General features: G+C 42.0%; 1 protein-coding gene across 2 annotated transcripts; it reads left to right on the plus strand.

Moving 5' to 3' along the window:
* The first annotated feature begins 8,664 nt into the window (after nucleotides 1-8,664).
* Nucleotides 8,665-12,398, plus strand: gmnc (geminin coiled-coil domain containing). Of its 2 annotated transcripts, XM_046862259.1 has the most exons (5): nucleotides 8,665-8,891; nucleotides 9,326-9,473; nucleotides 11,110-11,195; nucleotides 11,281-11,397; nucleotides 11,483-12,398. In XM_046862259.1, exons 1-5 carry the CDS (start codon nucleotides 8,832-8,834, stop codon nucleotides 12,104-12,106), a joined length of 1,035 nt encoding a protein of 344 aa, XP_046718215.1. In that variant the 5' UTR covers nucleotides 8,665-8,831; the 3' UTR covers nucleotides 12,107-12,398. The 2 variants fall into 2 exon arrangements, with proteins under 2 accessions (XP_046718215.1, XP_046718217.1); XM_046862261.1 differs by lacking the exon at nucleotides 8,665-8,891 and having other exon boundaries at nucleotides 9,347-9,473; nucleotides 11,025-11,397.
* Nucleotides 12,399-13,461: the final 1,063 nt, after the last annotated feature.

Here is a 13,461-nt window from a genome sequence, read left to right on the forward strand (position 1 = left end):
TTTGGATGTGAAGGTCATGAGTTTAAATCCCAGCCACACCAAGCTGCCACTCCTGGTGCCCCTAAACAAGATCCTTAACCCCATAATTGATTGTAAATGTAAAGAAATGCAATTAGTGCAAGGTATGTAAAAATGGATTGCACTATGGTAGTCTTTTTTGATTGCGTTAATGTAACATGACGTTAATGTTAGTGTTTATGGAGACCGATCAGAGAATATGGTGGGTCCTTGGTATTGATGATGAGGTTTTGGACTTGATGGGCCGTAGACTCCTGCCAGAGACGAATGGATCAAAAAGTTTGGGTCCAGTGTGACAGGGGTCAGCCACAATCATGGCTACTTGCTTCAATCATGGAACTGTACAGGTTCTGGAAAATTGCAACCTTGCACACATTTTGCACTAGCATAATTGATCATATAAGTATATACCGTATTTTTTGGACTATAAGCCGCTACTTTTTTCCCACGTTTTGAACCTCGCGGCTTAAACAACGAAGCGGCTTATTTATGAATTTTTCCTGGGTTTTTCCCGCTTTCACAAACTTCAAGCCAAAAAACTGAACCCCATAACATTAGACCAATTAAATTTCCGAACGGAAATGAAAAAAACGCACCTCACCTGTGTTCTGAGCTGAACGGCTTCGGGAGAAAAAACTTTTTTTTTAAACGCACGACGATGCCAAAAGATAAACTCCCGAGATAAATAGTTGTGAAAGGAAGGAGGAAGACAGTGAACAATGATTTACTTGGTAGGCTATTGTTTAGATGCAAGCCGTTGTAACGCGTTGAGTCTGGGTGAAGGGAGAGCTCGCTAACTCCAGTTGCAACAGAAATCATATAAGCACAGACAGGTTTCCAAAACTCGTGCTTTTTTATTTTCTTGGCAACAGCATTACGGGTTAGTCAAAGAAACTTAGAAATGAGCATCAGAAAATAATAAGGACATAATCCCCAGTCTTGCACACATGCAGTAATAGCAGAAAAATGCGGCGGCAGGCTATTCCCAAAATACCGCTATGCTCCAAAAGGAAGCGCAACATATTTTACCCGTTACACCGTGTAACAGACACTGTCTTTCGTTAAAGCCTGTGTAAAGTTCATTAGTTTCAATGTAGACACCTACGGCTTATAGACTGTTGCGGCTTATATATGTGTGCGCTTTATAGTCCGGAAATTGCGGTATATGTGTTCAAATAAATACACTGTGCAGAGCCTGTATATTTATTTGCTGTATATTTACCCACTTACATATTACATGCTGTAGATATATTTGCACATTTATTAGCACTTTATTAATTTGCACAATTGCTACTACAGTCAACAGTGATAATTCGCGGTTCGGTAAATTCGCGGGTTCTCATTTGGAACCACACAAACAGCAAGTTGCGGTTTATCTTAAAATTTGCGGGAATCCGCAGCGAGACCGAATGTTCAGGAATGTTAGGAATAACATTATAAACGATGTATTTGGGCCAATACTGTACACTGTTACGTTTATGAAATGACAATGTTTAGATGAATTCACAAAGGTACCGTAGGGGTTGCGGATTTTCGGAGTTCGCTTGGGGTCTTAGAACGTAACCCCCGCAAATTCTAGGGGGAAAACTATATTTGCATTTCTGGTAGATTGATAGATTCTAATCTATCTATGTATCTATGTATCTATCTATGTATCTATCTATGTATCTATCTATGTATCTATCTGTCTGTCTGTCTGTCTGTCTGTCTGTGACTGGTCATATAGAGGCAGACTTTCAATCAGGGGTCAGCAGCTCATTAGTGAAATGAATTATATCAACATTTGATGTAGTAGAAAGTCATTTTCACTTTCCTGATTTCATAACGTCAATGGTGAAAGCCATTGGGAAGCACAAATACAAATTAGAACTTGATCTGATGACTCTTATTTAGTTTCAGTACATTTCTTTTAAAGCAAGGAACAAAGGAATTTTATGAAGCCGGACCGTCATCAGTTTTCTTTTTTTTCATGAGTAGCTGACACTCCTGCCGCTCCTGTAGAATGTTTTGTCCAGAAGGTTTTTTTTTTCTTTCACGTGACCATCAGACATTCAACAGCCAGGCATGCCGAGCGTGAGGTCATCGCTAGGCGGCAGGTCCATTGTTTGCTAACGCCAGTGAGTGGGTGTTGGGGCGTGCTGCATGGCACTGTGTGTCATATGAGACATCTTTGGGGCGTCAGGTAAAGTTTATTTTGAAGGCGCTGAAAGTGCCTCGCCGAGAAGGAAGGTTTTGAAAACATTCCATCGCAATCCGACTTCGCACTCACCACCTAATGGGGTCGCAGACAAAGACGCGAAATGAAACGCATAGTAAAGAGGTTTCGCGTTTCTGTAATCTTTGCTCGTGCTTTGCAAAAGCACACACACACATATACACACCTACAGAAACTTACCAACTACCAGAAACTGGGCGCAATGTAAATACAAAAGCCCTTTGGAATTACCCTTTCTTGTCAGTGTACCACATATTTTGTTTAATTCTGGTATGGTCATTTGAGAAAAATATCAATCTCAATATCTTTGAACAGGTTTGTACCAAATGTGTTGATCATTAAAACTCGCATTAAAATCCATGATGTCCAGCTCAAGTCGGGGCCACCAGTAGTTAGGAAGTATTTTATAAATCAAGGTGGCAGAAGGAACATGAACTTGTGCAAGGTGAGGAAATCTCTCCGTCCCCCGGCGGCACTTTGATGCCACTTGGCGGCAAGTTGTATCTGTGGGGGGTCCACACGCGTCCTGCCCAAACCAATATGTCCTTCCTTCGCGCACACAAAAGGAGCGTATTTAGGACTGAGGTGTGTGTATGGAGCATGCCTGGCAGGTGGCTGATGTCGAAGCGACTAGACTAGGAGTTCAGCAGCCAGGAGTTCAGCAGGCTGGGGATCTGGAGAGAGCCCTGAGCCTAATTGGCAGGATAGGCTCTGCTGGAGACTTTTGTTCACGTTAAAGAGGCTTAGCATTGCCGCGTGTAGTAAGGCCACTGAGTCCGCTTCTCCACGCGTCTGGAGAGTAATCTCCAGTGTAATTCTCTAAGGGGGAGGGTGTTAATAACAAGATGAGGATTTAAGAAAAAGGAGGGGGGGGGGTGATAAGTAAAAAAAAAAAAGAGGACCCCTGTGAAGAAGTCAAGAGTGATGACTTTGTTTTGACTTTTATGCCGATATGGGACTCACAGTCATCTGGTTCGCAGGAGGCATAGATTGCAGGCCCCCAGTGGATGCTGGTTGTTGGCCAACAAACCCTGAACAGGCTCGGCTGGTCATTAGGGCTCTCTGTGGGAGTGTTTAAGGCAAAAAGGGCCCAGGCTGCAGGACAGCTGGGCTGGGGAGGGGTTGCTGTTGGGTTTGTTGCCCAGGTATCTCCACCTGTACTCTCATTACCAGTCCAGAGTGGAAGCAATTAACTGCCCAACTGCTCTGGGAAACGGGAGATAGAACTGGGACTGAGGTGGGAGGCGAGACGTAGTAGACCATCATCTATGTAAGGGATTATTGAACATATTTATTTAAAATTTCTGTGGAACCCAAAATTTTATTAACTGAAATGGGGCAATTTCATTACAATCTTAAAAAGGGAAACAAGGAAAATTAAAGATTTGGGGGAAGAAATAGCATTAGCCAAACAATGTCTGTGATTCCTTTGGCTTTAACAGGAGCGTACCATCAGTACCATCATCATCCTTTAACTTCAGTTTCTATGCTAACTTATGGGCCTTATAGACAGACAGATTGACAGACAGGCAGGCTGGTTGACAGACACTGAGGGAGTAGGCTGGAGCATTAGGGGAGGTGGGGAGTGAAAAACCACCATTCATATCACAATGGGGCACCTGACAAACAGCTCTGCCCTTAATTACCCAAGCTGCCATTTCTGTCTTTAATTAAAGCAGATCTCTATAAGCTTAACAGGTCAGACCCACAGTCTAGCAGAAACTAACATGGGGCCAACATAAAATAGAATTTGAACAAATGTGTTTTTTTTTTTTTGTTACCTAGGAAAAAGTTTTATAGTTTAAAAGCAGATGAATCTAATACACAATAATGTATTTCGGCTGTAAGTAGACAAAAGTATTTTTTGAGAGAATTGCGTTGTTATGCAACTTTTACTAGTTTTTACCAACTCTAACCCCCCCCAAAAAAAATGTCAAATTACTAATTTAAAACTAAGTACAAGAAAAAGCATTACAATTCTAAAAAATTAATCAAAAATACATTCAAAAATTTGTCAAAAATGTACATTAAAACCAGCATCTTACAATCAGCATTTGAGATTAATTGTTAAATTTTGTAAACAAATTTACAGTATGATGTCACGATATCCCTTTGTTTAAATACGACTGCTTGTGCAATTTAAAACAAAGCCAGATTTGTCAGTGATGTTTCTTACAGGATTATGCCCCAAATATCAAAATCCTTGCTGGAAAATCCAGTTTATACCAACTTCCAGTCCACAATCCTGAACTGGTTATGCTTCTATTCAAGCCTGTATTTTAAGCTGTAACATAATAGTTAAGCTGAATTTTTTTTAAGATAAATGATCACATGAATTAAATGTAGTGAAGTAACAAGTGAAATAGTGCACCAGTAGCCAGTAGGTTTAATGGGTAGTTTGCACACTTTTAGACCTTTTTAATTGGTTTTGTTAAAATTGAAGAAAGTTTCACTTTGTCCGTACTTTTAAACTAGTCCTTACAGTTAAACAGTTTTTCCCATAGTTTTTCAAGGTTTTTCCAGTTTTTTCAAGCTGGTCCCCAGTTTAACCATCCTCCTCATTTAACAATGTTTTTTAATGTTTTTTCCGGGTCCCAAGTTGTTTCCAAGTTTCCGTCTAGCCGTCACAATTTTTCCTGCTTCCAACACACAACTTTGAGGACAAAATGTTAACTTGCTGCCTAATAAATATATCCCACCCACAAACATGTACTACGATGAAGAGATAATCAGTGTTATTCACTTTTTTCCGATCATAATGTTATAACATCATAACGTTTTGCCTGGTTGGTGATTATGCCCTATGTAGGTGCACTTACGTCATAGGTTAAAATCCCAACACCGCCATGTTATAATTAATCATTAATTATATTCATTTATATCTGGTCATCTATATTTTAATATTGTCATTTTCAAAATTCACACCAATGCAAGTGTGATTTAAAAAAAGAATAGCAAAAATTAGATGCAGCTCACCGGTAAGTGGTGCTATGGTGAGCTATTTTTAAAAAGGCCAGCGGGCGACTCATGTGGTCGTTGCGGGGGACCTGGTGCCCGCAGCCACCTTGTTGGTGACCCCTGTTCTAGTGGATACCAGCAGTGAGGGAGGCTGGAGGTTGTGTATATATTGTAATACAGACAGAAGTGTTACAGAAGCAAAACCCTGCCTGGGTGAAGAGTGAAAAAGGGACATGCGGAAAGAATTTTAAATGTTGAGAGGCTATTGGGGATACTGAGAGATGAATGAAGCACTTTGAAGACCCAGGGGGAACGAGCCACTGAAATTCATTTAAAGGACATTAAAGCAATAAAGTTTAATGTAGTAAGTGTAAAACTAGCACAGTACAAAATTCAATGGCCAACGGTAGAGCCGACGAGACGATACATTAAAGAAACATATGAAGCAGCCACAGATGTGATTCGATACCATTCACCCCTATTAAGATGCAGCTCTACCTCTGCCATGTTAATCTGTATTCGGTGTCACTCTCAGGACAGCAGCGGTGCAGAGAAAACGTGTCCGAGAAACAGTTTAGCGTGGAGAAATCAATCTACGCAACAAATATCGCAATTGGTCACTTTCTAAATAATAAAAGTATAGCTAATAACTAATAATTGTATGTAAATAAACTAGCGATGCAAATATGTTCGAAACGTTGCAAAAGCCAATTTAACGATTGCAGTCCAGCAGTTTTTGGAAAGTGAAAGGAAACCAGAGAACCTGACCAAAACCCACAAGAACTTCAGTTGATTATTTAAGAAATCGAGACGTATTAAACGCTAGGCCTTCTTTTTGTAATCTAATTACACGCTTCCAATAGCGCCGCAGACCCGATCGCACAATACGGCACACACAAAGCAAGCGAAGCATGGCTATTACTCGAGCGCGTCGGCATTTTACGCGTCGACGTGGAGTAACTTTCGAGCGATTACCCGTCGATTCGCACTGCCAAACGCACCCTCACATCCACCCACGCATGCACACGTCCATGTAGAGAAAGCAGCAGGGGGGGTCAGGTGAAACGTATAAGGGCATGCCATTGTCTTAATTGTTTAAGCGAGGTGAAATAAACACTAACACCCACGCCTCTCCTGCCTCTTTTTTTCTTGTCCTGCCTCTTCGGCTTTTCATTTCCTCTGCAAATCTCTTCATTCACGGTTCTTTGATACCCATAAGGCCACATTAAGGATGCAAAACCCTGGTTGGGGGGGGGCTTCAATTTTAAGTTATAGAGATATATGAATATAAATGATTATGTTACATTATTATAACTATGTCAGTACCTACTGCTGTAAAAAAAGTATATCAATTATGTGGCTATATAAGAAAATTTGAGTTTATACTTATAATTGTGTGTGTGTGTGTGTGTGTGTGTGTGTGTGTGTGTGTGTGTGTCTGAGAGAGAGGGTTTATTGCACTGTTGAGAAACCAAACAATAGTTGATTCGGTGGATCGCCATGGATAAGCCAACCGTCTCTTCACATCCTAACAAAATGCAAATAAAAGAATCGAGTCACATGAAACAATGGAGCTCATGCTTCCTGCATTAAACAAACACTTTAAAGACATCATTTATATCCATTTATGGCAGGGTTTACGAAGACCTCGAGCTGATAAGGTGGGACGCAGTGGTGTTTTATGGCTGAAGACGAGGAGATTTCTATGAGAAAATACGCATCCAAATGCTTCACAAGACACTATCTAGACTTTATATGTGCTTCTTTTCCAACTTGGTTGGTAACAACTTAAATGACAATCACAGTGGATCACTTTAAGCTGTACTTCTGTCAATATCTGTTATACACATTCTTCCCTTTCTGTCTGATTCTGTCTGAACATTTTTTATTTCCTTTAATTTTTTTATTCTTAATTAAGGTTATTCTTAACCTTATTTTTCTACTTTATAGGTATACTTTTAATACACTTTTACACTTTTTAAAATTGTTTTATTTATTTAATTTGTGCTTTATTTTATTTGATATTCTACTTCAATATTTCAGTCATCAAAAAAAAAAAAAAAAACCCCAAAAAAACAAGGATTTTACTACATGGACACTGTATGAATGTGTATTTGACAAATAAAAATTTAATTTGAGTTATAGACCAATCTGTGCAGCTTGGGCAGGTTCCACATCAAGTCTAAAGCTCCTTGAAATATACTTATCAACTCAAGAACTTTGAGGATGAACTGTATTTAATATCAACAATGGATCAGGACCCCCAGCATTGAATTGCCCATTACTGCACTCCTTTAAAGTGATGGAACTATACAGAATGGAGATGGAGATTCAGATATTAGGACGGGTTCCTTTTTGAGTTGATTCCTCCCTCTCAAGGGTTCCTGCTTACACCATCTCAGGGAGTTTTTTTTTGCTACGATCGCTACTGACTCGTTTTTTGGGGGAAACGTATAAATATAAGGAACAAATTGAGGAATTCAGGTTGGAGCCACCCAATTGTACAGGACGTTTACAGATGTACTACGAGACGATGCATGATGATGCACATGTACACAAAGCCAGCATCATGAAGATATGACAATCCAAAATCTAGAACTATAGGTTCATTGATTATAACAGTAAGTTCAACCCTAATGAGTGACCCAGTGGTGGCAAAAGAAAATCTCCATGAGGAAAAAACCTTGAGAGGAACCCATCCTCATCGCCGAATGTGTTCCAGTATTGTTTTAATTATGCAACCTGTGGATCTTGAGTTGCTCAGTAACTTTATGGATCTTTAGGTTGTTGAGGGGGAAAATGGAAGAATGCAAAAATCTTTCTGTGGGCATCAAAAAATATTTTGGAGCGGCAAATCAGAAATGATCTCAGAATCTTCTCGAATGCTGACAATGATGTCGAATGATATGAAAATGATGCTTCTTTCATTTTTTTCACACCAATAAGGAAGGTCATATTCAATAACAAATGTTTTCTTCCCTTCTTCTTCTTCTTCCTCTTCTTCTTGTTCTTGTTCTTCTTCTTCTGCTCATGTAACCCAATCTTGCAACTAGGTCTAGATGTCTAAAAACGTGCACAAACAAAAACAAACAAACCAAATAAGCGTCCTGGCTGCATGCAGGTGCGCAGAGATGCTCTTCATTTGTGCAAAAAATAAATAATGTTGCCGTTAATGTGTCACTCGAAGGAATGCGTGTTTTCTGTGTGTTTGGTCGGGGGTTGGGGATGAGAGCATGTCCACCAAGTCATATCCAATTCATCACGCCTTTGACCACGCGCGCGTGCGTGTGTGTATGTGTGTGCGGTGCTTACACATTAACGACTCATCAGTGCACACACAGGTGCGCACCGTTGTCTTTCCACGTTCATCCACACACATATGCATATACACACACACACACACACACACACACACACACACACACACACACACACACAAACACACACACTTGCCTCTGTCCTGGAAACAAAAGCGCAAATCACAACACAAGCCCAGGACAGTGGTTGCGCATCTGGAGGGCAACGACCCCAGCACGTCACGTGACTCCTGTCGCTCAACGCAACCCCGTGCTCGTGTTTAGTGCGCGCGCTCTCTCCCTCCTCTCGCACTTCTCCTCCTCCTCCTCCTCCTCCTCCCCAAATGTTCTCCAGAGCTCCCGGGACTTCTGTCGCGCTTCCAGCTCGTCCTGCCCGCGATATGGTAAGTGCTGAAGCGCTTTTACTCCGTCACTCTGGTGGGAAAAAATGGAGCAAAAGATAATCGGGTGCACGTGCATTCAAAAAGTCGTTTCAGAGTTTTTTTAGAGGTTTTTGCGCTCCGTCATTAGAGTTCTAACTTCTCCAAAATAATGAGAGAACTTTTGCAAGGCTGTGCATGATCAGAATAAAGGACATGCATTTGATTAGGGATGGTACGTGGTGTGTGTGTGTGTGTGTGTGTGTGTGTGTGTGTGTGTGTGTGTGTGTGTGTGTGAAAATATGTGCCAAAAAACATTATTTGCATGAATATAAAAAACAAGTTGTAGCCATGCGCCATGAGAGAGAGAGAGAGAGAGAAAGAGAGATTTCCAAATGCACGCTTGCAAATCATCATCATCATCTTCTTCTTCATCATCTTCATCTCCTTGCTTGCAGAGCTCCATCCTCTCCTGCCGGGACACGCGCTTCGAGTGCGCGTACTCGGCCTCTCCGCCGGTGCGCGCCGCTGTTGACGTTTCCACGTCGACGCTCGTGTCCCTGTGGGACGCCGGTCGCTTGGACGACGTGGGCTGCCGGCGCGAGCGTAAGTGGCACCACCGAAACATTTTTGCGGGACGAGACGCGCGAGATTTTTCCTTTTCTTTTTTTCTTTCTCCAAATCACGCAAAGCTCTTTACCATGACGCGCCATGAAGTTCTGCATCACAAACAGAAAAGAAAGAAAAATGATCTCATTTTTAAAATCTATATAATAATCATTATTATTATTGCATTTGCTTACTTTCAGGATTAATGTATATATGAATGCATATATATATATATATATATATATATATATATATATATATATATATATATTATATCTACAAAAGTTTGTACAAAAAAGTTTGTTTAGAATCTAGTTAGCGCTCCAGGTCATTTCATCAAGATCTTCTACTCCAACCCATTTTAAGCATATGTTCATGGTGCTCACTTTTGTTTACTGTCATGCTGGAACAGGTTTGGATTTCATAGTTGATCCTATACAGTTGTGTATCTAAAACCTTGTGGTAACAGTTTGAGACAGAACTACACATGGCTGAAAAAAAAGAAGAGGTGTCCCAATACCTTTGCCCAAAATAGAGCACAACCATCAAGTGTCAAATCTAGAACTTGAGATCTCACGATTTTTCCTCACCAACCCATATAAAGCAGACATATAAAGAGAATAATAAGAACCGTTCCACATATATCTGGAAAAATCAGGTCTGACATTATACTTAGAACATTCACGTGACTTTTCAATTAAATTGAATTCAGGTTGTCCCAAAGTAACTTTAGAGAGATGAGGTTTATGTTTATCCCTTAAAAGGTTTTCCCTAATGAGTGAACCAGTGGTGACTATAGCAAGGAAAAAAGCTCTCTGAGATGTTATGAGGAAGAAACCTTGAGAGGGAGCAGATTTAAAAGGGAACCCACCCTCATCTGGGTGGCCTCGAACGTCCATTTATTCTACTTTCTACGCTATTATTATCCCAAGGCAAATGGAAGACTTGCTGGCACTGGTACGTCTCTTCCGAACCATCTAGAGATGTACTAACGCCAGCTGGATTCCACCTCATGTAGAGTTTGGACATTGGACCTCTTTGAGTGTTTAAAGGCTCTGGCACGGAGAAGCTGGTGTTGGTGGTTCCACAACGCCACCTGACTGTATAAGACTGTAGAAAGGACATCACTCATAATCTCACACTCCGGTGCTCATGTTAGTTCTCATTCTCCGGTGTTTTGTATTGTTTTTAAAAACTATAATCACACTCTTGATGTCACCCAAATGAGGATGGGTTCCACTTTTGAGTCTGGTTCCTTTCAATGTTTCTTTCTGATAACATCTAAGGGAGTTTTTCTTTGCCACAGTCGCCATGGCTGCTCATCAGGGATAAACACACTTCATAAACATCGCTTCACGGTGCACTGGAGTTTTGGGAATGGGAATGGGACTGGGAATTTTTTTCCCCTGCGTTATCAATGTTTTGTTATCTGCTTAATTGCATAATTCAAATATTGAATAGTTAAAAAGAAAAATTCTAGGATATAGAACATTTTTGGAATTTCAATCCTACATCTTTAAGATTTTCTGATTTTTTTTATTTCTGTAGACAACATACAAATTCAAACCTCAGATTGTTGAATCTTTCCAATGGCAACGATTCTAACTCCACCCACTTCTGCAACATTATTCAGTTCCGCAGCTGGTTCCAGCGCATGCTTCTCTTCACGACTCCGTCTGGCAGGACCCCCTGTCCCCTCACCTCCAGCGGAACAAGCAGGTCCAAAACATCACGCTGCATTCCTCATAAAACAACAAAGCAACAATTAAGTTACTTTTCTAAAGCTAGTATTTTTTTTTATCAGCTTCAAGATACGTTGATACAGAAAGAAGAAGAACTCGCAAGACTCCAGGAAGAGAACAACAAACTCAAGGAGTTTCTAAACTCATCCTATGTGAAGTCACTAGAAGACAAGTCAAAGGTACATTGAGTCAAATCTTCACAAAAAACAGGTATTTAGAAATCAGGACCTGGTCGTTAATGTGTTTGTTCTTGGGCTCCTGTAGAGGATTTTCTCAGAGGGGCGGCAAAGGAAAAGAGCTCTACACGACGAGACAGACTTCGTGAACTTGAGCCGGCTGTTGCAGGGCGGCGAGGGGAAGCGGACGTGCCGCAACCTCTCTCTGGAGTTCTGCTCGGCTGATGAAGTGGCAGCGACGCCTCCGCTCGACTCCTGGGTTCTGGAAACGCTGGGGCTGCAGGATGAGGACACCATCAACACTGACAGCAGTTTCAGCAGCCCTACGACAGATCACACGCCTACCTTCAGCTCCCCAGCACCCAGCACAGACCACTTCAGCCCTGCACTCCAGGACAGCACCATGTACAGCCCTTATTCTTCGGACAGCCACTGCGAATACAGTGGCCCCATCGAGTCATCGTGTGGCTTCAGCCACGGTATGGACGGAAGCGAGGATTTTTGGTCTCTTGGCACGTCACGGATGTACACCGTGACGTTAACGGGGTCACTTCGGGATCTTCCGAATAGACACTTCAGCCCTCCCAAGGCGGCGTCAACTCCTCAGCGCCCCCACATCCGAGCTCAGAGCATCGCCATCATGGCAACGGTTTCCCCAGTCCAACAGGGGACGAGGGAGCACCATTGTCCACGCGCAGTCGAACTGACTTAGCGTTCAGCATGTCACTGAGTCCACAAAACAGCGTCAAGACCCACACATTCCCACAGGGACAGGCTTTCACACGCAGAGACTCACAAGGTGGATGGAATTTCACCTGGCTGCCTAAACAGTGTTCATAAAGTAAATGATATGAAGAAGCTATTTCTCATTTATTAAAACCCCAGATATGGCATGGAAAGCAAGCATTCTTACGAATAATATGAATCAACCACAGTGTGTATGGTATATTTGAACTCTTGGTATTATTAAAAACTATTATTTTGTGTTAAATCTGACTTGGGGATTGTTCAACTGATTAACATGTGATTAACGCAGAATCTTTTGTTTGATTAGCTGCTTAGAAAACAAATCAATAAACAATCATTCGAGTCACTGGTGTCGCTTATGTTCTTAATGTTTCATCCTGGTGTGCATTTGACCTTCGTGGACTAAAAGGTCGCCCTGGCAACCGTAACCCACATTTTATCTGTCGACAAACACACTCGGATCAGCCTTTTTTCATGGTCTGGATGAGAACACTAACCTGTCATTTCTCCTTCACACCTGTTTCAGTCTTTCCCTCCTTTCCTTCGCTCTTTCCCTCCCACTCTTTGCCTCCCCTTAGCTTCTCCACGGTTTCTCCCGCCTCTAAAAGACAAAAGACGTAGGAGAAAAGGGGAGGAGGAGGAGGGGTGCTCTCCAAGTCTCAGGAGAGTCTACTTGCCTGATCTGCCCTGTGGGTCTGAGATGGGCCACACAGCCCCCTGGGGGAGATCTAAAACGGGATGCTTCCAACCCTCCATCCCGCCCTCACTCAGCCTGGTGCTACCCACCTGGCCCCCGAGGGAATTTGGAATGGCAGGGAAAGTCAAGGCGCCGAAGCTAGCTGCCGAGGAAGCGGGTGAGTGGTCTGTGTTTAATGACACGGTTAATCCCCCTGCAGATGCCCACCAGATTGTAAGGAGAAGTAGAGAGCAGGTTGTCCCGATGCATAAACGTAGTAAAAGAAAAGACAGAGAGAGTGGGAGAGCGAGATGTCCCAGGACTCGATGAACCCAGTAGGTTTACAACAGGGGTCATAAAGAAGTCATTAGCTATGCGATGAAGCTGTTCCTTGCTCGAGCCCTCACCATCCTCTCATATTGCAACTCATAATTATATGTTCTGTCACCGGCTGCAAAATGGGAGTCTGCCTTGGAGACTGACTCAGTCATCAAGATAAAAACACAACTTGTTCCTTTACAAGGCTTGGGATAGATCAAGCTCTGATAGCTTTAGTTGAGCAATTCATTGTGTCATCAATGAGGGTCTCATTAATGAGGGTCTCTTCTACTACACATCAGCTGCATACAGAGACATACAATGGT

The sequence above is a fragment of the Silurus meridionalis genome, chromosome 12 (genome assembly GCF_014805685.1).
Source record: "Silurus meridionalis isolate SWU-2019-XX chromosome 12, ASM1480568v1, whole genome shotgun sequence".
NCBI lineage: Eukaryota > Metazoa > Chordata > Actinopteri > Siluriformes > Siluridae > Silurus > Silurus meridionalis.

Excerpts from the sequence above, each read along its gene's own strand:
- gmnc (XM_046862259.1), top strand. The coding sequence starts at position 8,832 with ATGTTCTCCAGAGCTCCCGGGACTTCTGTCGCGCTTCCAGCTCGTCCT. Across the intron at positions 8,892-9,325 it reads CTCGTCCTGCCCGCGATATG|AGCTCCATCCTCTCCTGCCG; the intron begins GTAAGTGCTGAA and ends CCTTGCTTGCAG. Across the intron at positions 11,398-11,482 it reads CACTAGAAGACAAGTCAAAG|AGGATTTTCTCAGAGGGGCG; the intron begins GTACATTGAGTC and ends GGGCTCCTGTAG.